Source organism: Acanthopagrus latus, chromosome 21, assembly GCF_904848185.1.
Source record: "Acanthopagrus latus isolate v.2019 chromosome 21, fAcaLat1.1, whole genome shotgun sequence".
Classification (NCBI taxonomy): Eukaryota; Metazoa; Chordata; class Actinopteri; order Spariformes; family Sparidae; genus Acanthopagrus; species Acanthopagrus latus.
The window spans coordinates 23,096,277-23,122,660 of NC_051059.1; the positions used below are offsets into that span (position 1 = coordinate 23,096,277).

Below are 26,384 nucleotides of genomic sequence, written 5' to 3' on the forward strand. Positions count from 1 at the left end.
AAAACTACAGACACATTCACATTGACTCTGTGTTGCAACTTGTGTTAAAGTATCTCTCCAGTTTAAATGCTACCTAATTAGGTGATGTGGCTAATTTTGGATAATCTCAGATTAAAACAGTCTGTAAGGCCTGGGAAGAGATACACCTGCAGTGATAACAACCAGCTACCCAAATTTACTCCAGACCCATTCTCCCTCTTTTCCTCAGGCCTTCAACGTGGTTTTCCACAAGGCAGTGGCGATGGCGGAGGCTTCTGAGGACGTACAGAGCAGAGTGAACACCCTCATAGACTGTGTTACCTACTCCACCTTCAATTACATCAGCAGGGGACTGTTCGAGAGAGACAAGCTCACCTTTACTGCACAGCTAGCCTTCCAGGTGTGTGTCTAAGTCGGTGTTAAAGAGAGAGAGAGAGAGAGTGTGTGTGTGTTTCATCCCTGACTGTGTTCTCGCTCTTTCAGTTGCTCCTGATGTGTAAGGAGATAGACATGCGAGAGCTGGACTTCCTGCTACGTTTTAACATCGACCACCACTACGTCAGCCCCCTTGAGTTTCTCTCCAACCAGGCATGGAGTGCCATTAAGGTGAGTGCTCATGCACACATCCACGCATGATTTTGTTTTTTTCCAGGTTTATGTTCACAACACACCTGCTGCTCCTTGTCTTTGTCCAGGTGATGAGCTTCACAGATGAGTTTCGTGGTCTGGACCGGGACATTGAAGGCTCTCCTAAGCGCTGGAAGAAGATGGTGGAGTCTGAGTGTCCAGAGAAGGAGAAGTTTCCTCAGGAGTGGAAAGGGAAAAGCTCCCTGCAGAAACTCATCATGATGAGAGCCCTGAGACCTGACCGCATGACCTATGCTCTTAGGTGCCCCATAATATATTAACATGCCTCTTGTCCCTCTGGATTAGAAATCTTTCTGTGATTTATTTTGCAAACTATGGTGATTTGTGCTCTTTGCTCTTGTTCTCTGCAGGAACTTTGTGGAGGAGAAGCTCGGGGTGAAGTATACAGAGGGCCGAAAGACTGAATTTGCAAAGTCGTTCAGGGAAAGTGGTCCGGCCTCACCGGTGTTCTTCATCCTCTCCCCGGGAGTGGACCCACTGAAAGATGTGGAATCACTGGGTACTGTGAACAAAGTGACTGTAAACATGCACAGGCTGCCTGCGTCCACATATAGAAAGACTTAGAATTCAACCTTGTGTGTTTCCAGGAAGGAAGCTGGGTTTCACAATCGACCTTGGAAAGCTTCACAACGTGTCTTTGGGTCAGGGTCAGGAAGCTGTGGCTGAGGTTGCAATGGAAAAAGCAGCCAAGGAAGGTCACTGGGTGATACTGCAGGTCAGACTGGAGGAGAGTTTACTCTGAATATTTGGATAGAAATATCTGACTGAATAATGATTGGGAATGATTAAGATCTAGTTTATATATTTAGTTTTTAATTTTGAATAGTAAATTGTAAATAAGAGTGTTTCTCTGAGGAGAGGTGATACTGAAACTCTAAATACTCTGTTTCCTAAACTAGATTTAAAGTGTGTTTTCATCCACCTCCCTGTAGAACATTCACCTGGTCGGTCGCTGGCTGGGTTCACTTGAGAAGCTCCTGGAGCGCTGCTGTGAAGGCAGCCATCCAGACTACAGAGTGTTTATGAGCGCTGAGCCGGCACCAACACCCCAGGAACACCTTATCCCTCAGGTAGAGATGCAGCGTACATGCAGAAAGGTCATCTCAATCCATCAAGCACACGGCTCCCATTCAAGGCACTACCGCACTGCAACGTCCTACAGGGAGGGAGATCTGCTTATAAAACAGTGTCAATTTAATACTGATGCCTCTACATTAAGAAACTTAGGAAACAAGACCATCATTGAGAAGATTTACTATTTTTATGAAGTTATCAAAGTTAATTTTTAATGCCTGTCACCAAAATCTAAAATCATAACATTACAGAGCAACCAAATCCAAACATATATACATGAAGGATTGAAGGTGTGTTTAAAAAAGAAAAGTGGATTAAAAATATGTTGTTTTTCTTTCACTCGATTTCAAAACAAATGCACACACTGGCCAGATCTCCACAGCAGGCGGCGGTGGTGTTCATACTGCTTGAGTCCACATGAAATCAACCGAAAACAAGAGTTTCTTGCAGCTATTTTAGACGTCAATCTTTTGATCCGGTATGTTTCCTCAGGGCATCCTGGAAAACGCTATCAAGATCACCAATGAACCTCCTACAGGCATGCTCGCCAATTTGCACGCTGCTCTGGATAACTTTGACCAGGTGAGCGTCTACCGTCTGCTTTTGCCTCAGTGGTTACTGGTTTATTTATAATGTAATTATTGATTGGCCTCCTCATAGGGCATCCTGGACCAGTGCAGCCGGGAGCAGGAGTTTAAGACCATCCTCTTCTCTCTGTGTTACTTCCACGCCTGTGTGGCAGAGAGGAGGAAGTTTGGACCCCAGGGTTGGAACAGGAAGTACCCCTTCAACACCGGAGACCTGACAATATCAGTTAATGTTCTCTACAACTACCTGGAAGCTAACACACAGGTGGGATGTGTCATTAGTGCAGAACAGCATGATGAACATATTAGAGGTAATGATTGCATTGGCAGTGTTTTTCATAATGATTGCGATGATGATGAAGGTGCCATGGGAGGACCTGAGGTATCTGTTTGGGGAGATCATGTACGGAGGACACATCACTGATGACTGGGACAGACGGCTCTGCAGAACATACCTGGAAGAATACATGCAGCCCAACCAGGTTTGTTCATGAAGGCCAGAAAAATGTGAACATAATCCTCCCCTGCTGTCGCTGATTGAGGTTGAGGATCTGCACGCTCAGCTCTGTTTTAGCACAAGAGGACCAAATGAACTGGCTTTGGTGCAGATATAGTGTGTGGCTGGCAGATTTAACTGTGTTTTTGGAGCAGAGACTTGGACTTTTTTTGGGATGAGAAGAGCCAGTTAGAAGCAATTTGGCTACTGTCTCGGCCAGAGACTGCACATGCAGGCTTAAAGAGTGTCTGGCAACCGACAGTCTGAGATTTAGGCCAGGAAATTTAGTTTACTGGGGTTTGGATGATTTTAAGTTTTGTACCGTGTTAGAAATCTGAAGCAAAAACATTTTGTGCTGTTTTATTTCCCAGTTTGACCGGAAGCTTTCTTTGGCTCCTGGATTTGTGGTGCCCTCAAACCTGGATTACCAGGTACACAGGAGATGGAAACCACATGAGGAAACCTTTAACTCTCAAATCTCCCTGATGTTGAACATTTAATTCACATAAGATAATCATAATAAATGTACCCAGTGACTTACATTGTAGTTTGTTTATCAGTACATGACATAATAATCTCTCCCTACACCTCCAGGGCTACCACGATTTCATAGATGAGATGCTGCCCCACGAGAGCCCAGTGCATTATGGGTTGCACCCCAACGCAGAAATTGAGTTCTTGACAGTTACGTCAGATAATCTTTTCCACACTCTGCTGGAGCTGCAGTCTCCTGATGCTGTGATGGGGGAGGGAGCCTCACAGACCCTGGAGGAGAAGGTAGCTACACCTACTAGTTCAATTATTTCTTTCCTTCTTTTTTTGACAGGAATTAAGTCTTTATTTATTATTAACTTGCTGAACTAATGCAAAAAACATGATGCAAAAACCTTTTAATCAGTCACAGTGACAGCAGCTTTAGATTAATCTACTTCTCTGCCGTCTTCACCTTATGTCAGGTGAAAACTATTTTGGATGAGGTGCTGGAGAAGCTACCAGAGGAGTACAACATGTCCGACATCACCTCGAAGACGGCTGAACGGTCCCCGTACATCCTGGTCTGCTTCCAGGAGTGCGAGCGCATGAACGCACTCATCTCTGAGATGCGGCGCTCGCTCAAGGAGCTCGACCTCGGACTCAAGGTGTGCTTTTGCATTTGCATGTATATTGTACAGTAAGGCCTGTGTGTAATGTGTGATGCAGTTGTTAAATATGTCTTTCAAAGGGTGAACTGGCCATCTCCTCTGAGATGGAGAAGCTGCAGACGGCCTTGTTCTTTGACAACGTCCCCGACACCTGGACCAAGCTGGCCTACCCCTCCACCTACAGCCTGGCTATATGGTGTGTATGTATGTTATTTATTTATTTTTGTGTCCAGAAGGCTGTCATACGTAGTCTAAAGATCTTTTTCTTTGTCTTTGTGTGTGTCAGGTATAACGATGTGTTGCAGCGCTGTAAGGAGCTGGACAGCTGGACTCAGGACCTCTCTCTGCCCAGTGTTGTCTGGCTGTCTGGACTTTTCAACCCACAGTCCTTCCTCACTGGTAACACAAATTCATGCATGCAGCCTAAGAAAAAAAATCTTTCAAAATCCTGATCATTTATCTCTTACCTCATCACTCGTCTACTCTGGCCTTCCAGCGGTGATGCAGTCTCTGGCGCGTAAGAACGAGTGGCCCCTGGATAAAGTGAACCTGACGGTGGATGTGACCAAGAAGTTTAAGGAAGAGTTCAACCAACCTGCCAGGGAGGGTGCATACGTATATGGACTTTACATGGAAGGTGGACAAACACTGCTCCTCTATTGTTGGATAGATAAATACTTTACTGTGTCTTTTAAGTGAAAGTACACACTCTTCAAATGTCATAGTTTTTAAGCATGGTTGTCCCGTTTCTCCAGGTGCGAGGTGGGACACTCAGGCAGGTGTGATCACTGAGGCTCGTCTGAAGGATCTGACCCCGGCCATGCCCGTCATCTCAGTCCGAGCTGTGCCCAACGACCGCCAGGAGACCAGGAACATCTACGAGTGCCCGCTCTACAAAACCAAGATCAGAGGACCGACATATGTTTGGACTTTGAGCCTCAAAACCAGGGAGAGGCCCGCCAAGTGGGTGCTGGCAGGAGTGGCTCTGCTGCTCAGTGTGTGAGAGTTTAGGGGTCAAGATTCAGAAGATGGGATGGATCCCAAAATTAAGATTGGTGGGAGATTGCTTTTAGTAATTTCTTTACATTATCATCAAATGCACTGGAGGAGGGTTTAAAAAATAACATTAACTAAAAGCGTATTCAATGTGAACAAACATTAAAGACGATTTCTGTACATTTAATCAAGTTTCTATTGTAGATCACAACTCTCCCTCCTTTAATAAGTTTTCTATCCTTCCTGAAGCTTTTGTACCTGGTAACATCAATTAAACTGGTTTGAATCCCACTGTGAAGGTTTCACTGAGGTTCAGAATATGTGAATTTGAATCCATTAGGATAATTTAATCACATTTAGTGAGTAAACAAACATAATACCATGATGTATAACCCCAAAATTGCTCAATTTACAATTATTTCTACAAACACTGGAGGATGAAGACTTACTGTCAAAGAGCAAAATCACAGGAATTAAATCAGTTTTTTCTTTTTATTGAAAAATGATAAAATATACAGAAAGAAATGCCAAAAATTCACACACTAGATCACAGTTAGAACTGAAGTCAAAGCTTGTTTTGAACAAATCAAATCTATAAACTACAAGATTCTTTATAAGCAGGAAAAAAAAAGTGCTGCCTCATTAGAGCGGCATTCAAGTGTGTTATTTCTCTAACACTTGTACCTCCTACAATATGTTACGCAGCAGTTTTTTTAATAGCATATTAAATTACACAGGTGAAGTCATTCTGACAACATGACATAGACAACCTCTGATTGTCGTTTTGCTCCTTCCCACTTCACAGTACACATGGGTGTAGTTTTCATCCATTCAATAAAAAAAAAAAAAAAAAAGAATTAACAAAAAAATGTGTGTTCACCAGCTGATTTTCAGCTGGAGATCCTAATGCACATACCGTAGCTCAGATACTGTACGTACGAACAAATCTTTCTAGTTTGGCCTCTGTGTGTATCCTGTGTGTGTGTTTCTTAGTCACTGTCAGACCAGTCGAGCTCCATCATGTCCATGGCGGCGGTCGCCATGTTGATCTTGGTTCCGTGTCGCACGCTGCAGCTCTTCACAGAGTTCTGATTGGACGAAGACCGCATGCTCACCTGCACCCCCGAGTGACCGATGACCCCTACCTCCCCTCTAATCTTTTGGCTGATGGCCTCGCTGCGGTCGCCTCTGATTCCCTGGACCACGACTCCCATGTCACTCCTGCGACCCCTGACCCCCACCTCGCTCCTGACACCGTGACCTACGACCTTCATCCCTCCCAGGTCCCCCATATCCATGTCCACGTCGTCCCCCATCTCGTTCATGTCTAAGGACAGCATGTCCCCCAAACTCCCATGGAGACCCTTGAAAATGGGCGGCAGCCTCCCTCCTTCTATCCCTCCCTCGTCTAGCCTGTCCCCCAGCTTTTCTATCTCCCATCCTCCTCCCTCCTTCTCCCTCTCCCCCTCAGCCTCTCCATAAGCACCTGAGTATCCTCGGACTATGGTTGTCACCCTGCTCCTCTGCATCCCTCCTCTCTCTCTGTCCCCCTCCTCCCACGTCCTCTCCTCCCTCTCCACGACACCCCCTGGGAAGCTCCTGAGGGTCACCTGCACCCTTCCTCCCTCCAAGCTCCCACTGTCGTCTCTCTCCCTCTGCCCCCAGCTTTTCTCCTCCAGGGTTCCTTCCTCTTCTTCGTCCTCATCTCCGAACCTGCCATGCAACCCTCGGAGCATGGCGTGCAGCCTCCCGCTGTCGAGTGAACCCACCCCCCTCTCTAGCGCCGCACTGCTCCCCCTCTCCGTGTCTCCGTTGCTGAGGGTGCGAAGGAGGCAGCTGACGCCAGCACTGCTGACCCCAGCGCTGCTGAGCCCCGCGCTGCTGAGCCCCGCGCTGCTGGAGTCCTGAGAGTGCGAACGGAAGAAGGAGCCCGAGGAGCCGATGGACATCGGTGTGAAGAACTGAGAGAAGAAGAAGAGGAGGAGGGAGGAGATCATAAAAAGGTCTTTTTTTAAATTTGGTTTTCAGCTGTCTGAACAGACTTCTTCTGCTTCCACTTACTGGTGAGATGTTTGAGCGCTCCATGAGTAGGGAGGTGGGACTGGGAGACATGTTGGACCTCTCCATCAGCCTCTCCTCCCACAGTCTGAGCCTCCTCTCCCGCTCCTCCAGCTCCTTCTCTTTGGAGTAAAGCTCCCTCTCCAGCTTCCGAAGACGCTCCAGGGTCGACTCGATTTCACACCTGCAGCACGTGTACACACACACACACACACACACACACACACAGAATATCACATAATCTGTTGTGACTGTTTACATGCAGCTTTGGCCTAATTTTAACAGCAACATTACTGCCGCCTCCACTGAACATTTGGCAGGTTTAATTTCAGAAACTTACCCAGATTAAAGAAACAGAAATATTTGTTTAAAATTTGAGCTTCCATGATTATCACAGTTATACAAGAGATTTAAGTACTTTGACATTTTGTAATTACAGGAATTAATCCAGAATAGGGATATTGAAGAAAATGTTCTGCTAAATATTAATATTTTCCGGTTTCTTTACTCCGCTGTGACAGTAAACTGAATATCTTAGGGTTCTAGACAAAACGAGACATTTGAGGACGTCATCTCAGGCTTTGGGAAACACTGATTGACATTTTTCAACAATTTCTAACATTTTATGGACCGAGCAAAAATGAATAAATAATACACAGATTATTCGACAATGAAAACAATCTATATTTGCAGAAACTGGATCGTTACCTCATTATTAAAAGGATATTACAAATTTAAAATGAGTATAATTTAGTTTCCTACAGCAGACTGCATTGCATAAATATTTTGTTTACTTTTGTTAAAAATATTAAGGTGTCAACAGTATAAAACATGTAGCTGCAGTTCTGTCTGCTGCCACAGGAGGTCACTGTGAGGCTCACTGAGAAACTGCCATGAACCTGCATTCACAAACACAATCAACTCTCACAGCCACTAAATATAGACAGATCTGACGCACAGAGTCATACCTCCTCCTGTGTTCCTCCCATACCTCCCTACTCATTCATCCCGCCCCTTCACCTCCCTCACTCCTCCTTCCCTCCCCCCCCTTCCTTCTCTCCACCTCCCTTGTCCAAGTTTTTCCACCCGTACCCAAAACTTCACTCAAAATTGATTGCCTCGCTGTACTCATGTTAAATATGCACAGAATCTCGCACCTTCCTCCCCTCTGCTCCGTCCCCCCCGTCTCACCCCCATCATCTGTCCACTATCGCTTTCCACCATCCTCAACGTTGCTGTCTTGTTCAGTGTTTTAGATTTCACAGGAGCCCAACACATTTCAAAACTTGATTTCTCCTCCACCTCTCCCCGACTCCCCACCCTGCCCCCATCCTTCTGTCGCTCTCCCCGCGGCAGAGCGAGGGCAGAGTGGAGGAGTGGAGGAATCTCTTCCATGGACACTGTCCAGAGAGCTTATTATAGACTGAAGTAGAGCACAGGGTCACACATTTAACTCCTCTCCTGAGCTTTAGACTCCACACACTCTGTATGTGCTGTGTGTGTGTGTGTGTGTGTGTGTGTGTGTGTGTGTGTGCATGCACGTGTGTGACTAGGTCGAATTTGTGTGCATGCAAATTTAGTTTTATTGGAGGACACGAAGTCGCAGACTGCATTTGTCACGTAAGAGATCAAGACTTGCTTCATACTCAGACGCAGTGCAGATACACTGTATATATATATATATACTTGTGTGTGTGTGTGTGTGTGTGTGTGTGTGTGTGTGTGTGTGTGTGTGTGTGTGTGTGTGTGTGTGTGAGTATGTGTGTGTGTGTGTACCTCCACTGGTCCTTGTTATGTAGGAAGGAGTTACACTGGTCTGGTAGCCTGCTGTCGTTGGCCATGGTCTCCAGGGTTCCCAGCACCTGTTTGAACTGTGGACGCTCCTGTAGGTACGTGCATGTGCGCAGGATAAAATAAACAGCTCACACATCGAGTTTTAACGTCTTCACAAGTATACAAGTAAGGCAACAAGAAAGACTTTTAAGAGATCAGCTATTGTATCCATTCCGCTCACTTTTGGGTCTGCTTGCCAACATTTCCTCATCAGCTCTGCAAAGCTTGCTGGACAGCTGGTGGGGATGGTCAGCCTCTGGATATACAGACACACAAACAAATACAAGAAGCAGAGGCCTTAACTTTCAACACAAATGTCAGGCCAACTCACACCAAGTTAATTGTACAAATAAACCTACTGAGATCCATTTGAAGGTTTCAAATCTTTAGGATTTCTCCAAAACCTTCAATATTCAGAACAATATAAGCGTCAAAAGTTAAAACAAGAGAGTCTGCAGCCACTCTGTCGCTTCTGTGAGGCTCCACTCAGGCACAGTTGAGCTTTTGAGCTAAATGTTTACATTAGCATGCTAACTTGCATAACAGCATAACTTGCTAGTATGCTGTAAGCAATCCCCTCCTTCCTCTCTACGTCACCGCATAAAAGCTCAGTGTAGAGAACATCAACAAATGGCACCCTAGAGGAGAAATCGGGGGATCATGGGGGTTCAACTCCTGGAAGATCTTGTGAAAACCTACCAAAGTTCATGGAAATCCATCCAACAGATGGCAAGAAAAATCATTATGAGCTCAAATTTCCACCTCATGGAAGCAATCGAGTCCAGTAGTGTGTCTAAAAACATTACAAGATAATTTATTAAAATTGAACTCACTCTCACTCTCATCTAATGTGCTTCATCAGCGCATTGATCAGATTTGATGACCGTTGCCTGGAAGCATTAGCAAGCAGCTCCGACCCTCAGCAGGGATCTCATATTTAATTCAGTACTGCTAAATCCTGATTTGTTCTCAGAAGCAGAACAGTCACATAATGAGACGGGGCTGTTTCTAAAGTGGTTATTTCTTGTGTTTACGTATTTAAAGTTGTAGTACACGTTACAGACCTGTAGATTCCTATTACTTGCTCATCATTAGTTCAATCTACACTCACTCTGACGATGTGAAAGCATCTGCGTCCATGTTTATCTTAATGTAAAATGTAAACTCGCACCATGCCAAGGAGCTAATGTTCCTGCATCCAAGATCCTCTGGCATCATCACAGATCTGAAGAGGCCAAGACTGCTCCATAGTACAGCGCAGTGAATGGAAACAGTTTTCTCTGGGGATTAATCCTAAAATATCGCGGACGCTGGGTGGAGCGAGGGCAAGTAAGAGGGGTCGGGAAGAGAGAGGTATAGCAAGGGAGGGGAAAAAAATCAGTGGGAGACTGGGAAAGAGTTATTTAGGGAGAGTATTTGGAGATTAGCCAAGAGCTACGCAGGAATCATGTTCTCCGACTTGTTTGTTGGCCCCCAGTGTGTGTATGTGTGTGTGTTTGTGTGTGTTTTGAAGGGGGTTCAAGCACGTCAATAACTGAAACATACACTTCATAATCATCTCTCATAAAGCTCTTGAATCAGCCCTCCTATCACTGCACTCTTTCCACTTTTCCACCCATGTCTCCCTCTGTCTCCCTCTGTCTCTCTCTCTCTCTGTCTGTCTCTCTCTCTCTCTCCCTCTCTCGTAAAGGCTTTAGCTGGAGGAGTGTGTGTGTGGGGGGGGGGGTCTGGCCGAGCTCCACTGCTGTGTATCCAGGCCTTACAAGAGCAGAGAACTGACATCAGGCCTAAAAATACCCAGCGTCAGCCTCACCAGCTCGCAGTGGAAACCATGAGAGCATCACATTGTTCCTCGAGCCTTCTCAAACTCTGGTGGGTCTACATGCTGACAGTGTGCTCACAAAAAGGTGTGTTTACGTGTGTGTTTGCCGTGGGGTTACCTCTTGCTTTTCCACCACCAGCCACGCAACCTGCAGCCCCTCGAAACCTTTGAAAGGAACCTCCCGAGTCAGCATCTCCCACAGCACCTGGCCACAGAACAGACGGCTCGTTCAGGCGGACGCGATCTCTTTGATGTAGCAGCATCCAAACGCTCACGGTGTGTTTTTTAACGATACTTTCAGGAATAGCTGTGAAGATGTCTTCCAAAAAAGGCACCGCTAAGTGAAACCAAAATGCTACAAAAGAGTAGCTACTGCTGCCAATACGACAGCTGCTACCGATACCAAACAGCACTTATCTGCCGCTAAATTATGAAAAGAATTCAAACTCTTTAGATGTTAAATGTTGAAAGAAGCCAAATATGAATAAAAGTCTCGGAAATTGGCAAAATTATTCAGGAAAACTGTTGTTAAAGTAAAGAAGGCTGCAAATCTGAGCAAGCATGTAAATCCGGCCGACAGTGTTTGGCAGTTTTCATTACTCAGTACTACATTTGGGTTGGGACCAAAAAAGTAGTTAGGCTTGATTCCTGTCTTTACAACGCTGATACAAGCCCCATTCTCTAAAAGTTGTAAAGCAAATAAAACAGAATGCAATTATTTGCTCATCTTCTGTGACATATACTAGATTTAACACAGTAGAAAATATATATATTTAGTAGTTATTCTTTGAAAGGATGTGTCTCACCAGTGTTTTATTGTGTTGTGCTAAACCAAAGTCAAATATTTCAACTGCTGAATACCCAAAGGTATAAAGGTAGCACACACACATACACACACACACACACAAATCTTCAAGACAGAGCTGACTTATATGAGTTAGTGTCCAAACATGTGCAAGTATTTTTCTGGAAAAAGGGGTTTTTCAAAAACAAGGCGAGAGGAGCTTTACTCCGGTCGGTTGTTGAGTTACAGAAAAAACGTTTTCATTTATCTGCACGTCGTCGTAAGCTTTCGTCTCTTTTCCATCAGTGTATAATCAATATTAGTTTGTGTCCAGTGAATGAGTTTCTGAACTGCTTCACCTTCTGAAGCAGTTTTTCAAAAGCTTCATTTTCTGTCACCTTAATCACTTTACGTGTGTATGAAAGACCAAGACATAAAGAAATATTTTGGTCGACTAACACGCTAACATTTCAGCCTGGTGGCCTTCGTCTGGAGCCTGGAGCAAAACACAAGTCATGTCATTTATATACAGGAGCTGGCAGGTGAAGTGTCACATGCTAATTAATTGCCTAAGGTTGCATAAACATATATTCTTATAACATAATAAGACAAAGTTTGAAAATATGTAAACTTAGAATGTACATCACAGAGCCTGTAACCTCTTGTAGGTGATTTTCAGTCACTGTCACGTTATGTCATAAGAAAAGATGTTTAGAGCACAGCAGTAAGTTAATAACCACGTGAACCTTTGAGCCAGTAACCACCAACACCTGTATTTAAATGACATGACTTCCAGGCCGAAATGTTAACGTTGTCGTTTGACATATCCAGAACGAATGACTGATGATTAGTCAACTTTGTCTTGAAGTTTTGTCTGCGTGCTGCCTTTATATCATCGGGTATTCAGCAGGTACAATATATTTCATGTTTAACTTCACTGATTTTGGTAAATATATACTTAGGAGCAACAAAAGACTGAGTTGTGTTTCAAAAAGACCTGTTTGGATAATTCCACTGGACATCCTCAGAAAAGGCCGTCATTCACAAGCACAGATGGGTTGAGGTTCATTACTTTGTGAAACATGATTGTACAAATGGTTATAAAGATACGGTCCCAGGAACACTTTGTTAATCTGTTTTTGGGGGGTTGTGCGTGTGCAGTACTGCTGACTCACCACACCATAGGAGTAGGTATCACAGGTCTCTGAGACAGGCAGGCTCTGGATGACTTCTGGAGCCATCCAGGGAAAAGTGCCCACCACCGTCATGTGGGTGGTGTGGGTCAGGAACTTAGACGCCCCGAAGTCACAAATCTGAACATCCAGACAAAGAGAGAGAGAGAGAGAGAGAGAGAGAGCAGAACACAAACTGACCTGTGTGCTTGAACTGAATGGAAAAATGCAGATATACGTTTTTTTTTTTTTGTACATCAAAAGAACACAGGTACGAACCTTCAGCACTTTGTCTGCTGTCATCACCACTGTAACAAGAGAGAGCAGAGAAACCAGTCACAGCTGCGGGACAGAAAAATATTAACGTACGATAACCAGCCGACGAAAGAAAAACTTGTGTGTTACCGTTTCGTGACTTGAGGTCTCTGTGAATGACTTTGACTGGAGCTTCTGCGTGGAGGTAATGCAGCCCTGCGAGAAATCAAGCATTAATAACTGGCTGATGCAGTTTCAAGTTAACCCAGTTATCCAACTGATGAAGCACAGATTTAATCAGTGTGGATGGATATGAGTGGTCTCATCTGAATTGAGGTGCAAAGTTGTCCAATCGACATCAAACCAATCACAGAACACATCTGATCATCTAAATGTTCCTTTTTCATGTACTGTATCATCGTCAGAGTTTCGCAGTATTGCAGGACGCTGATGATCATGTCAGTGTGTCGCTTCTGAGACGTTTAATATCAGAAGACAGGTGATTTAACAGAGACGTGTTTTTTATAATAAGTATCATCACCGTCGTTTCACTCAGACGTACCTTTGGCTATCTGTATGGCCCACGTCATGATCTGCTCCATGTCCATCTCCTCACTCTGCTCACTGGAAAGGTACTCGTACAGAGACCCTCCACTGGCATATTCTGTAAAACACACACACACACACACACACACACACACACACACAATTAAAAAAAGACAAAATGTGAACTGCTCCAAAAAATCATCCATGCAAACGTCAGTCGGCTACTTATAATCTGTCCCACTGGAAACCTTCAGTTTGAGTTTGATCTTCAATAAATGGTTATTAATAGAATAAATATCCAGATATCGCTCCATCTGTTTAAAAACTAATCAATCAATCAGTCTATTACAATGTGTGAAAAGCGTGACACACAGAGACACGAGCACAAACCTGTGGAAACGCTCGCAGCCTTCATACCCCGACAGGCTAATTCAGCTTATCTCTGGACCTTTAACCTTTTCCTGTTTTTTCCTGGTAAGTCTGACAATTCAAAGAGCCCAGCAGAAGATTAAGGTGTGAAGTCTGATGAATAGAACCCAAGTAAATTTGTCTTTTCAGGTAGAACTCGTGTGGGAAATCGGTCCGATACCGATGATTGTTATGTTGTTATGTTAACTTACTGTCTTTATACTACATGTGTGACTTGTAGTTTCATTCATCAGTTTCTGTTTGAGCTATTCTGTGACTCAGTTGTGATCAGATTTTCAAGTTGTATTAAGTTGTTACGTTTTTTAACAGCATCAGGAAAGCAGCGTTTAAATCAAACCTGATGTTGCTTCTACAGATAAATTAATAATCCCAGTTACTCAGTGGCTACGTTGCATTGTGGGTAATGTAGGCTGCGAGGAATAGAAACACTGATATCTCCAGTTCTGCTGTATTGATTTCGATCATTTCATTTTGGACTTTTATGTGGCACCTGGCACCTACTGCACAACATCACAATGCAACTTAGTCACTGGAAGCAATTTCCGATTCATATTATATGCGGCTTCCTCTGGACGCACAAAAGGCTTTCTACTACGTTTTTCCACATATGCAGTAGTGTTCCCCAAGACAATACAAACACGCTATGATGTGTAAAATTGGGTGGAGTTTCCCTTTAACCCCACCTGCTCCAGTGCAGCTGCTCAGAGGTCAGCAGGTCAGACTGTAGTCGCACTGAGCTGCTTCCATGCGTGAATGTGTGAATGTGTGAATGTGATCAGGGTGTTCCTGATAAAGAGATCATTGCTCTCAGTTGAACCCTCCCAACAACAGAATCTGAATGAGATCCAGAAAACAAACAGAAACAAGCGGATCAGTGAACCCCTGCTTTGACACGGCTACACCTTTACCGGGACCCAAATCCATCTCCTGCACCCGTTCTTCTTTTCGCCTACTGTACCTCTTTATTTTTAGCGAGCCTCGGGCTCTGTTAAGAGTTAGAATTGTTGCTGGACAGCTCTGTAGTGGCGTGTCAGTGCTTTATCTTAACCATATGACCCCATCCAGGATTACAACCACATCGAAACATGCTGGTCTCAGTTACAAATGTCCTGCCAGGAAACACAGCGAGAGCCAGCAGTCTGAGTGTATACGCAGATACTTCAGAAACACACACATAAACACTCGTCAGCCATCGAGCATGTGCTAAAGTCTCTAAGTGGCACATCGTGGATCAAATACGACCTAGTAAATAAACATTTTTGTAGTTCAATATCCCACGTGACACCTTGACCTAATGTTACCTACGTCTATTAATCAACCCCAAAGATAATAATACTCGTGTTTATCTGAAGAAATCTCTTATGTGAATGAAATTAGGGCTTAAACACTCCAACCACCACATGTTCAGGTGTGTGTTCTCAAAAAGACATCTGAAAGTGGATCTTAAACACACACACACACACACACACACACACACAACACGTGGGGTCTGACCTGTGACAATGCCATAGTTGGGAGATTCCAGCAGGGCTCCATAAAACTGAATGATGTTCTTATGACTCAGGACACTAAGAATCTCAGCCTGGAGAGGAGGAGACGGGAGAAGGAGAAACAGACGGGATATGAGACACAATCCTTCAGTTCTTCTAATATCTGACACTGGTGAGGAAACACGACCTGTGTGACAGTGAAGAGTAAATCAGTCTGGATGGCCCGTAAACTTCGACGTTTGAGCTTTTTGACTTGTTGTTCCTGGCGGCGTCTGCACTGAGGTCTTTCATACCACAGGTCCAGTCTTCCACACCGCCGTGACAAACACGCCATTAATCTGAGCTGACACACGGGTCTTACCCGCCGCATGTGTTGGATATGTATCTGTTGCCGAGCAACATAATAACTCAACGTCCATTACATGAAATCACACGCAAAAAAAAATGCGATTTAACAGCAAAAATATTTTCTCAACAAACAGTTTTTCTTCCAAAGCGCCGTTTATCTTATCGCTGTTACTCGTGAGTGTGAGGTCATCAGTGTGTACAAACATTAGCTTGTGTGAATGCAGCAACATTAACTGGAGAACAGCTCTGAGATAATCGTACTTTACTTGCATGTTTCCATTGTTTGCTACCTAATACTTCCACTCCTGCACAGTTCAGATGTCAATCTCTGAATTTAATCAGCTACTTTTATCTGATAGCGGCACCAGAGGCTGCTGTGCACATTTACCTGTGATACTTTAAATACATGTTGTTGCAACATTTACTTCAGAAACACTTTGAATGCTCTTGCAATATAATATTATTTGTTGTTTGTCTCTTTCACTGCTGTGTGAATGTACGCTGATAAACAGCCTGACTAGAAGGAAGACAATTGATGTGTGCAAATTGTATGTATTTTTCAAAATTGATAAGTCTGCTGTCTGAATCAAGTATTGTCATGAAATATGTTGGATATTTGTGCATCAGGATTTAACCACTGACTTGATCCATGTTTGATGCAAAATCAGAGTCAGCTACGTCAGGAGTTAATAGAACAGATGAAGTAAACATGAAGAAGATCCAAGAAAATCCAACCCATATTAAGGCTACTGCTAAATGGCTAACATGTAATAATGTCACTTTATATAGAACATATTTTTTATGCTCTTTAAATTAAAAATTGCTTGTGTTTTTTTTTGTGTTTAATTTAATTAAATATTTAATTTGGATCCATCTCATATGCAGTATTCATATGAGAAGTATTCTTAATTTGTGTAAAGGTATTTTCTGATGTATTTGTGCCCATTAGTGATTGTCAGTTAATACATTTGAAATTCTTAAAAGCAAATAACTGATACATTTTCAAAAAAGTCTGCCAGTGGGTGAGCTTATTTTGCGTAGATTCTTAAAACTTGTTTTAATGTCAAGCCAATGAAAGAAAATGGTCTTCAAACTGAACATAAATGTCCAAATTTATGCAAGTTGATCTTATTACAAGCAATGAAAAGTCAGTTTTTTTTAAAATAGACTTCCTTAAAGTAAAAACTTTGTTCTTCTGATCAAGCTCAAGAATTTCTATCTTGGGGTGCTCCACGTTCAGAGGCCGTGTCCTCGCCGGCCCCTGGCCCAGGGTTCGAGTTCGACCTGTGGCCCTTATCTACTTTTTTTTCTGTTAACTCTCTTAAGTTTCCTGCTCCGTAAAGACATGAACAAGGCCAAAAACGTAAAATCTGAAAGCTTAAAGTGTTAAAGGTAAAATGTGAATTTAATGTGTACGGGCTTCATTGCAGACGAAGTCTGACAAAGGAGCCATTAAGCTGCGGTTCTCATGTGATCCATCAGTGTGTATTTGTACACACACACTCTTTATTGCATGTCTGCCCACCCTGCATGTGTTTGCATGTGGCTGTGAGAAAGTTAGTGGGAGAGAAATAAGTCAAACTATAAATCAAACGTCCCTCTGTAGTTCACTGTAGCCCCCCCATGTGAATACTCTACATTACATTGTTTAAGCCCGCTGCCACACTGTGCCCGACTCACCCCGCCGGTCACTCTGACTCCTAACCGCTTCCTGACACAGGGCCGCGGGGCCTCTACCAGCATGTTATTAATATCATGGAAAAGGAAATTTATGTTTGGATTAACATCAGGGCCGAGCTCGTGGAGAACCACCCAGGCCTGAAGTGAAGTGCAGCGCATGAAGCCCCAAATGACCACACACCTCGCCCCACTGGACACACACACAATGGGAGGAACAAGAGGAGTGTGGGCATCGATGAAACCATCTACAATGAGTAGGAGGAGGAGGGGAAGACGAGGAGTGGTATGTCTAAGATAAACATGTTCAACGGCAGACAACAGGGGAGGAGGAGGGGGAGGAGGGAGGAGAATCTGGGAAATTAGTGGAAACTGATTCATGCTGAAGAGCGGCGATGTGCCACAGATGAGACCATAACACATAAATACTGATGTGTCTCTGCTGCAGATGTGTGTTTCTGTGTGTTTCTGTGTGTGTGTGTGTGTGTGTGTCCTCCCTGTACCTCCTTGTCGATCTTCAGGAGCTTCTTCACAGCCACCTCCTTGTCCTGAGAAATCCACAGGGCTCTGTAGACGCTGCCGAAGCTCCCTCCTCCACAGTTCTCGTAGAAGAGCAGGTCCTCATGCTTTATCTGCACAAACGACGAGCCGGGGGACGACATGGCATACTGACTCACGCGCACACAGACACACACATACACACAGCCCAGAAAGAGTGCAGGCTCGACCAACCGGCGCTGCCCAGAAGGGGAGGAAAAAAAAAAAAAAAAAAGAGTCAGGAATCAGCCCAGAGCGAGTGAAGGGCGAGAAACGAGGAGAGGCGGAGTGTTTCCCTCCTGCAAGCAGGGTCGGAGTGTGGATGTTGTCGGTCAGCAGAACAGATTGTCAGAGAGAAGAAGCCAGAAAGTGCTGGAAAGAGAGAGAGAAGTTTGCTCCCTGTGAGTCAGGGGGAAAAAAAAAAAAAAAAGTCGAAGCCCCCACTGTCACTGCTAGACAAGGTGTTACATTGCCTGATGGTGGTGATCCAGTGTAACTACAACACAGATCTCTCTCTCACAATCACACACACACACACACACACACACCGTGGAGATGAAGGGGAGTGTCTGCGTGTGTGTAGGTTTGCAGTCTGCCTGTAGCACTGTTCAAATATGGTCACTGGCATCCAGGGCATTCCTTCTTCCTGGATAACCGTGGCTATATAAAGCTCTCCATACGCTACACTACACACACACACACACACACACACACACACACACACACACACACTCTGAGACAGAGACCACAGCTTTGGCCTATGGCGTGTCAGACTTAATAAATCAGTTGTCAACGAGGGTGACCGCCACAAATACCTGAACCCATCTCTCACACACGCTGCATCTAAAAAAAAAACAAAAAAAAAACGCACACACACACTAACACACGAGAGAAACCTGGCAGTGACTGGGTTACTCAGCATGACAGGAATGACCCAGTGACATCATCAAGTAAGACAGCCGCGCTGACATCACTGCGTAGCGACAGGTGAGATCAGCCCGGGGAAGTTAGGACACTTGTTGACAGTAAACAAGAGTGATTCACTGGATAAATAAAACACCAGTGAGAGGCTGAAGGCCCACTCACAGCCCTGCAGACACGCCAGCCAATCACTGAACCCCAAAGTAGAAGTTCAGATGTGTGAGCTCAGGACCAGATTCAGAGGGGTTCATCCTCTGGGGAACAGGCATGAGCACATCGACCAGCTAGTTACAAAACAAAATGTTTTCTCTCCAAGTGGGAAGTTGGTCACATTGGGGTGATAGTCGAGGAAAAGCTCAGGTGGTTGATGACCAACTTTTTTAATAAAGAAAGAGTTCTCCTCTGGAAACCATGATTACCAGCATCAAGCTGTGTTATGATCTGTGAGCTACGTTTTTCGTGGGTGATTTAAGTTGGTGATTGGGGCACAGGAGGGATCGTGTAAGGTGGACAGAGACCGTCAGCATGAATGTGATCAAGTTAATCCAACTCAGCTAAAGCAGACGAAACATGTGCCATATTATCAATTTACAATCCTCGTATCGAGAGCAACATTTTCATATGATTAAAACCTTTTAAAGATGTTGTTTTTGTAACAATGACGGCATCAGTAACTTCACACGCTGACGACACGACTTTTTAAATAAAAGCATGATAATCTCTTGTACAAACAACCACAGATGGTGTATTTCAGCAAGGACAATTTAAATCTTATTTTAAACCACCTACAAATTAGGTTTGAATCCCCTTTTTTTTAAAGACTTTTCACAGTGTGTTTTTTTCTTTTGCTGTCTGGACTACCTCAAGTCTTTTTGGGTACAATCTGGATATGCCAAAAAACAGGTAGTGTGACCATAGTCATGTCTTAAAGCATTGCAAATATATTATTAAATAATAAGGCGTTGCAGAGTTTTTAATCAAAGTAAAGTCTCAGCTTCCTGTTCATCCATTTTGAATTCACTAGTTAGTTAGAGAGTTGAATTGAACCTTCAGCTGCGTTTCAAATCAGTGAGTGCTACTCCAGTCAGAGCTCCTGTTAATCAAGAACAATAAGTGAAGGAATGTGTTTAATGAAATTATTCTAATGATACAGAACAGTGAAGAGACCTGTGTTTCCCATCAGTGCTACATGCTCCATAAATGTAGCTCAGAAGCATCTGTCACTAGATCCTTCCTGACAGACGTCTTTAAAGCTGGCTTTCTGTAAATCTACATAATCTAGCAACAGAATATATTGTGCACCTGTTTTCACAGGCTCAATAGCTCTGCTCAGTGCTAAATGGTTTCAAAATTAGGAGGTAATACGTGTTGATGAGCTTGTGTTCTTAGGTAAAAACAATATTTTTAACAGGCTCGGCAGGTATTCTCAGTAGTTGTAGTAATTCAGCATCCTCAGTCTCTCTACAACTTGCAACGCAAAGCACATTTTGAAGAACACCGTCAAAGCGTGAGCAATGTTAAATTAGCTATTTTTATTTACAAGGCAGACCACACGTACAGTACAGTTACAGGCGGCTCCGGGGGGGGAAAGCCGGCCTCACAGCAGTTCTCGACACACACCATCACATCAAAAAAGCTCCTGAGATCAAAGGAAAAATTAATGACACTTGTCAAGAACACACTCGAAAATCTACACCCACATATATATAGAAAAATAAAATTACACGGACTGATCACGACTGGTAGAGATGAGAGGATTTCCCCCTCAAAGTAGAAGTTGCCTTTGGACTCTGCATCTAGCATCGGTGCATCCAAATCAAAGGAGCGCGTCGGTTATAGAGCTGACCTCAGAGCAGATCACACCAAGCGACTTCCGTCAGTTAGATTAATTCATATTCTAGAGGAGTATGCAAAAATTCAAACATAATACTGCAGTGACAAATTTGAACACTTGTTGCAATACCATTCGGTCTTGAATCCAACTAATACTCTTGTTTAGTAGTTCTGAAGTGTCGGACTAGTTAAGGGACACTGATATTTACCTAAAGGACATCAAATCCTAAAGACTTGTATATAATCATTATGACGTAAATAAGCACTCTCATATTTCATATTCATCTGTATATTCAACAGGGAAAATGAAGAGTCTAGGTTACTATGGTTTCATGGGGGTTGTATGTGTTTTTCTCAGGAGAGCGAGGTTTGCTTTACAGGCAGGTACAGTAATATAATGTAAACTAGGGCTCATTTGGGGTAGCACAACATTACAGGACGCTCCGATAGAAGTCCACTGTATAGAACACAAAGCCTATGAAGTTCAGTCATGCAGGATATCCATTCCAGTTCTATACATTACAGTTCTATCCAACAGGTCCCAAACAGCAACGACTAGTACGGTTAAAACCCTCAGAGACACGGCGACAAGAGAGCAGCTGAACAGTTTCTGTCCAGGAAGAAGAGGCGTTTAATGGCACAGTATAAGTCCTTGAGCCATAATTGTCCATAATAGTGCTCAAGTCATTGACGGTTGTGATTTGCTACTGTACGACCGGCTGTGTTGAGTAATGTGTGTTGGTCTTCGTTTTTTATTTTTTTTTATGCTAACGTTACGGAGAAGGCGATAGCGGTGGAAGATGTGGAGCTCATGTCCGCCGAGGCTCCAGCCTGTAGGAGAGCTGCGTCAGTGCCCGCTGGTTGTCGACCACGCAGAGCTTCCGGACGTAACCTCGCACCTCCGCTTGATTTTTGTTGGGTTGGCATATGTCAGGATCTAATGAAACAGAAAAATATGTGTTTATACGTTGGCTTTACACAAATTTTAACAAATGTGAAAACGTGCCGATAAGTGACGAGCGGGCTTACTGAAGGGTGTGCTTCTACAGTGCCTCACTTGCCGAATTGTGTTGGCTATAATACGCTGAAGAGGACAGGAGACATTTTAGTTCATCAATCTTGAGTGAAGAGCTGCATGACAAGTAAAAGATTTCCCAGAAATTAATAAATAAATGCGCTCAGAAACTCACCATTTTCTCAAAATTGACCATACTGTCAATGAAAGTCTTGTTGCCCTCATGTGTAAATGTCATATCTGCAAAAGAAAAGGAAAATAATTAGATAGGAAGGCACAATACAGTAAAGACATATCATTAAGTTTATTTTTTATATATATATTGTGATTTCAATATGATCCACATAAGCTAGAATAAATATTTGTCATCATTGTAATGTGAAATACATCTGGAGAACATGATTTGATAGTAAGGGCCTCTCTGGAGCTCTACAGTACTTTATCATCGTTATCAAAAAAACTGCAGCTTCTATGATTTGGATATTGTTCTGTGTCATATTTCGAGTGATTGTGCAGGCCTAGAATTCAATTTAACAGCAGCTACAGTATGTTTCTTCTACATCCCATCCCATCTCATTCAGTGACTGAGGTTTTCCTCTCCCCTACACAGAGTCGTACCTTTGAGGAGGAGGGGCATGAAGGGGATGATTGGCGGTTCCAGTTTGGTGACGGTGAGTCGGTACGACCGGTGGTTTCTTGATGGATCCTGTCACCAAACATAGAAACTGTGTCAGACATTTGCATGTAGATTTGGTGGAACTTGTAACTTTACAACAATTATACTGTTTATTGAAAAAACATTGAAAATTTCCAATCAAACAATCAAGCTGCAACCCCTTGACAATCGTGGTAAATGTAATTTCACGCAACTCACCATCATACTCTCAAACTCAGCATAGAACTTCTTGAACTTGGTCGGGAGTTTCTGCCAGAAGAAAAACAGAAGATTTCACGATAGTACTAAGCAACAGAGGAAAACACTCAAGTTTCAATAAAGATCTAGAAGCAGATGAGAGAAAGTTTACCTCCCACGTCTGACTCAGTCTGCTGACAGCAGGGTTGCTCATCCCCATGATGATGGCGAAGAAGGAATTCAAGTTCTTAAACTCCCGACAGCTGTGGACAAACACACACACTCAAGACATAAAGTGAAATGCAACTACAAATCAAGCCTATATACAATAATAAACTCTTCATCTAGGTGGATGTGTGTAAGCCAGCAGCAGGTTCTACTCACTGTGCAGCTATCTTGATGAACTTCTTGAGAAGCTGGACTCTCTTGCTGAGCTGTCCGCAGAGGCAGACCTCAGTGACCACCCACAGCTGAACCTGGTTGAACCTGCGCAGAAACAGGTCCAGGTTGGCCGTGGTTCTCCTGAAGCTCTGCCGGCCAAACGTGTGGTAGAGCAGCTCGTGCTGGGGAGAGGAGGGAGGACACATGAGGGGCAGCAGGTTCAGAGTTAATCCAGTGGACAGGTCCTGCCACCATGAATCTGTCAGGCATTACTCCTGCAGGGTTTGTGTTGTTATTCCAAAGTGTAAAATGAGGCTCCTTGCAGCACTGTACACACAAAATTGTCACAGATTACAGTCTGTGACTACTGGCCTGAAGTTGTTTTTAGTGTGTGTGTGTGTGTGTGTGTGTGTGTGTGTGTGTGTGTGTGTGTGTGTGTGTGTGTGTGTGTGTGTGTGTGTGTGTGTGTGCGCATGTGTAATACCTCGTGCACACAGCTGAAGAGCTCCCAGTCAAACATGGTCATTTGGTAAGCCAGGTCCTTGGAGCTCATCAGCTCAAAAGTTGACATGGAGCCTGCAGAGGGACCCTCCTGGTCTGCAAGAGTAGTCTGAGGCACATGGACAAACATAAACACATTTGTACAAACTCATAAAACAAACACAAGATTACAGATTCGAAACACATTACACATGTAGCTCCTTTCAAACAAGATCTACTGTAGCAGTGCACATCATTCCCATAAGGCATGGTCAGCTTTCTTAACTTATCACTGTGTGATTCTGTTTATTGGGTGCTTGCTCTGACTTGTCTCATAAAAGAAAACGTGCTCAGTAAACAAGGGGAACTCGTCTCTTACCAGACTGCTGAGCTGCTCTCGAGGACAAGCAAATAATCTCCCGTTGATGCTCAGAGTAGAAAACACTGACACGTCGTTGGGCTTCAGGATTTGTTTTTCTGTGGGAAAATATTTAGGAATACTTTCAATAAACTTTTAAGAGGAAAGCCAGTGAAATGATTGATAATCTGTCTGTAGTTCCGTCATATAGAAATTCAGTCTGTGTTTATACCACCAGAAGAGCTGAGGTGGACCAACACCAGCTCGTCAGTGGTGCCAAGTTTGTCGGCCACGGCGCTGATCACCTCTCTTCCCGTCGCTGCCACAGCGACCCGGATAGTTGTGTATGTGTGATCGCTGCAGTACACCTTCAACAGGACTGGACACACACACAGATAATACTGAAATCATGAACATGTTCTGATGTAACAGTGACAAAATATTAAATCCAGAGTAAAAGAAAACAATAATAATTCAGACTAGCTTACTGTCATCTTGATTCCTAATGGGCTGTTTCTTCTGCAGCCTTTCCTCTCCATTACTGAACTGTCGTATTAAAGTTTTCTGTCGAATTATACAAGACGGTGTGTGGTCAGTGACCTCATCATCATGACGGAGAGGAAAGGAAAGGAAAGGAAAGGAAAGGAAAGGAAAGGAAAGGAAAGGAAAGGAAAGGAAAGGAAAAAAGACAGTAGTCTGAACTTACTTTTTTTGAGGCTTTTGCTTCTTCCGAACTACAAAAAATAAAAGAAAGCATAAATGTGGCTGGTACATAAAACATCACAGCGAACGTTTAACATGCAGAGGCTGGAAAACATACTGTAATTTGACGACTTTCTCCACGTCAGGCACCAAGTCTTTCAAAGCTCTCAACATGCGAGAATCATTTGACAGACTCCCATACAGCTCCTACAACAGATGGTGAGGAAGAACTGCAGTCAGACCAGTTGTATAAAATCAGTGTAAGATTTGTCCACTGATATTCAGAAGCTTGATTTTAGTCACCTCAAGGAAGGAGATTGCAGCGGGCTCCTCCTGTAGCATGTACGTGTGTGCGTTAGCCCAGCGCAGGGTCAGAATGAGGGCCCTCCTCTTACTGTTGAGCGCGTACTCCAACCTCTCCTGTTCAGAGCCGGGCGGAGATGCCGCATGGTAGGTGGATACGTGGTTAAAGACACATATTAAAAGACATAGATCCGACACTGCTTAAGGTTGTAGTTGCTACATTTTCTTCCACTACATGTCGAACTAGAGATCCAGCATGCCACACCAAAAAAGAACATTTGTTTTTGCAGAATTGCTCTGAAATGCTTCACTGCAAACAGAATGGATACTTAAACAATCTGAAGCCCATAGTTAACCCTCATCACTGCATCCTTGACAGCGACAAAGGGTGTAATCATCAGTGCAGCTGCACAAGTAGCTGAACACTTGCACCACAATGACTAAGACAATAGGAATAATAAGAGCTTCTGTGCAAGGTTTACAACTTGTTAGTGTGGTGTGAAGGGAGTTGTGGTGTGGCTGAGCAGTTCATTAGTGCTGGATGGTCAACTGCTGCTTCAGCACTTCTGTAAGCCGAATCAGTGAGTTGCACAGTCCAAGATTCTGTCAGTCGCATTTTTGCGGTGAGCAACAAACAGCAGACGTGTCCATCCAAGAGGATTTGTCAACAAATGTGAAGTGTACTGCCCTGATGGTGGGTATCACAGACAGTATGAATAAAGAAAAGTGAAGTCTGTATGTAAAAGGCAGAAAGGATATTGTGCCATGAGCAGAGGGCACAGCTGGCTGTTGGGCATGAAGACACAATGCATGAGGACAAAATCATCCACTGCTGGGTCTATAAGAGAGAACCAGAGGAAGGAGAGTCAGACCGGACACGGAGCAAATCAAGAGGTTCAAAAAGCAGTAAAAGTACCATTCAATTCATTTTCTATCCATCTTTCCTTCCTTCAGAATTTCAGTGCATTTGATCTAGTGGCTCGACTATCTCTGGTAACCATATACTCAAAGTTCATTCAGGCTTAACAGCTCATTCATTTTGCAACATGTATGCATCTTTTCTGTTCACCTGGTTCGCTGTGATGTATGTCCATCCTCATCGCCTCCAGGAAGTGCTCAAGGATCTTCTCTGGTGTTCCTGATATCACAGTGTACCTGCAATGAATGAGAGAAGATGTGATGCATTTTATAAACATACAAAAAAAAACACAACACACACACACACACACACACACAAGGATAGATTTGTTTTACTGTGCATTTGTAAGTGCGTGTGCAAGACTCCTCACACATACTTGATAGTTCCCAGGGTCGTGGCGCGAGGACTCTTTTCTAACACCAGCACAGCTTGTTCATGCTCCTTTAAACGCACCGTGTTAGCTTCCACGTCCTAAAAATACAACAAGACGCATGCACAAAATCAGTAATGTTGTTTCATGTCAAATGTGTTCTTGTTAATGTAATAAAGCCCTTCTGCCAGAGGGGGGAGACAGACATCATAGTCAGGCAGCATCACTCGGCACATAATGCTGTATGATGCTGCAGACGGCCTGAATGAATGAATTCAGACAGTGTCCAGTGGATAAAATATTCTAACTTTTGACAGGATCATTTGACTCGGCTGTAACTTTAAGAATATTCTTAGCCAATAACAGTATTTATAAC

The 26,384-nt window shown here is 43.7% G+C and overlaps 3 protein-coding genes across 11 annotated transcripts in view; 1 reads left to right on the forward strand and 2 right to left on the reverse strand.

Moving 5' to 3' along the window:
* dnah9l (dynein, axonemal, heavy polypeptide 9 like) overlaps nt 1–5,113 on the forward strand; it is a 34,131-nt gene extending 29,018 nt beyond the window's left edge. For 4 of the 5 annotated variants that reach the window (XM_037085194.1, XM_037085198.1, XM_037085197.1 and 1 more), the window contains 16 exons: nt 209–379; nt 463–585; nt 675–868; nt 978–1,126; nt 1,215–1,342; nt 1,560–1,697; nt 2,194–2,283; nt 2,362–2,553; nt 2,651–2,770; nt 3,156–3,215; nt 3,379–3,561; nt 3,741–3,923; nt 4,007–4,122; nt 4,213–4,325; nt 4,423–4,563; nt 4,682–4,929. In XM_037085194.1, the coding sequence (XP_036941089.1) occupies nt 209–379; nt 463–585; nt 675–868; nt 978–1,126; nt 1,215–1,342; nt 1,560–1,697; nt 2,194–2,283; nt 2,362–2,553; nt 2,651–2,770; nt 3,156–3,215; nt 3,379–3,561; nt 3,741–3,923; nt 4,007–4,122; nt 4,213–4,325; nt 4,423–4,563; nt 4,682–4,929 (2,349 nt within the window). Of the gene's footprint in view, nt 1–208; nt 380–462; nt 586–674; nt 869–977; nt 1,127–1,214; nt 1,343–1,559; nt 1,698–2,193; nt 2,284–2,361; nt 2,554–2,650; nt 2,771–3,155; nt 3,216–3,378; nt 3,562–3,740; nt 3,924–4,006; nt 4,123–4,212; nt 4,326–4,422; nt 4,564–4,681 lie in introns of all 5 variants that reach the window. The other variant, XM_037085195.1, reaches the window with a different exon arrangement.
* A 289-nt stretch (nt 5,114–5,402) lies between these two features.
* LOC119011814 (mitogen-activated protein kinase kinase kinase 13-A-like) lies at nt 5,403–18,334 on the reverse strand. 2 transcript variants are annotated; one of them, XM_037085207.1, is made up of 11 exons: nt 17,840–18,334; nt 15,316–15,403; nt 13,409–13,510; nt 12,997–13,062; nt 12,871–12,899; nt 12,595–12,732; nt 10,754–10,840; nt 8,995–9,069; nt 8,757–8,863; nt 6,984–7,164; nt 5,403–6,883 (listed from the first exon to the last, which is right to left on the reverse strand). In XM_037085207.1, the coding sequence occupies exons 1-11, from the start codon at nt 17,996–17,998 to the stop codon at nt 5,912–5,914; spliced, it is 2,004 nt and encodes a 667-aa protein (XP_036941102.1). In that variant the 5' UTR covers nt 17,999–18,334; the 3' UTR covers nt 5,403–5,911. The 2 variants fall into 2 exon arrangements, with proteins under 2 accessions (XP_036941102.1, XP_036941101.1); XM_037085206.1 differs by lacking the exon at nt 17,840–18,334 and adding an exon at nt 15,499–16,313.
* A 1,972-nt stretch (nt 18,335–20,306) lies between these two features.
* Nucleotides 20,307–26,384, reverse strand: part of LOC119011472 (rap guanine nucleotide exchange factor 4-like) — a 28,721-nt gene continuing 22,643 nt past the window's right edge. For 3 of the 4 annotated variants that reach the window (XM_037084626.1, XM_037084628.1, XM_037084627.1), the window contains 17 exons: nt 26,015–26,109; nt 25,789–25,874; nt 25,479–25,557; nt 24,720–24,870; nt 24,535–24,623; nt 24,421–24,448; nt 24,203–24,278; nt 23,947–24,093; nt 23,736–23,833; nt 23,361–23,486; nt 22,880–23,058; nt 22,668–22,758; nt 22,517–22,567; nt 22,261–22,348; nt 21,818–21,882; nt 21,657–21,711; nt 20,307–21,564 (listed from right to left, as the gene is read on the reverse strand). In XM_037084626.1, coding sequence (XP_036940521.1) covers nt 21,437–21,564; nt 21,657–21,711; nt 21,818–21,882; nt 22,261–22,348; nt 22,517–22,567; nt 22,668–22,758; nt 22,880–23,058; nt 23,361–23,486; nt 23,736–23,833; nt 23,947–24,093; nt 24,203–24,278; nt 24,421–24,448; nt 24,535–24,623; nt 24,720–24,870; nt 25,479–25,557; nt 25,789–25,874; nt 26,015–26,109 — 1,632 coding nt within the window. In that variant the 3' untranslated portion in view covers nt 20,307–21,436. The remainder of the gene's footprint in view (nt 21,565–21,656; nt 21,712–21,817; nt 21,883–22,260; nt 22,349–22,516; nt 22,568–22,667; nt 22,759–22,879; nt 23,059–23,360; nt 23,487–23,735; nt 23,834–23,946; nt 24,094–24,202; nt 24,279–24,420; nt 24,449–24,534; nt 24,624–24,719; nt 24,871–25,478; nt 25,558–25,788; nt 25,875–26,014; nt 26,110–26,384) is intronic. The other variant, XM_037084629.1, reaches the window with a different exon arrangement.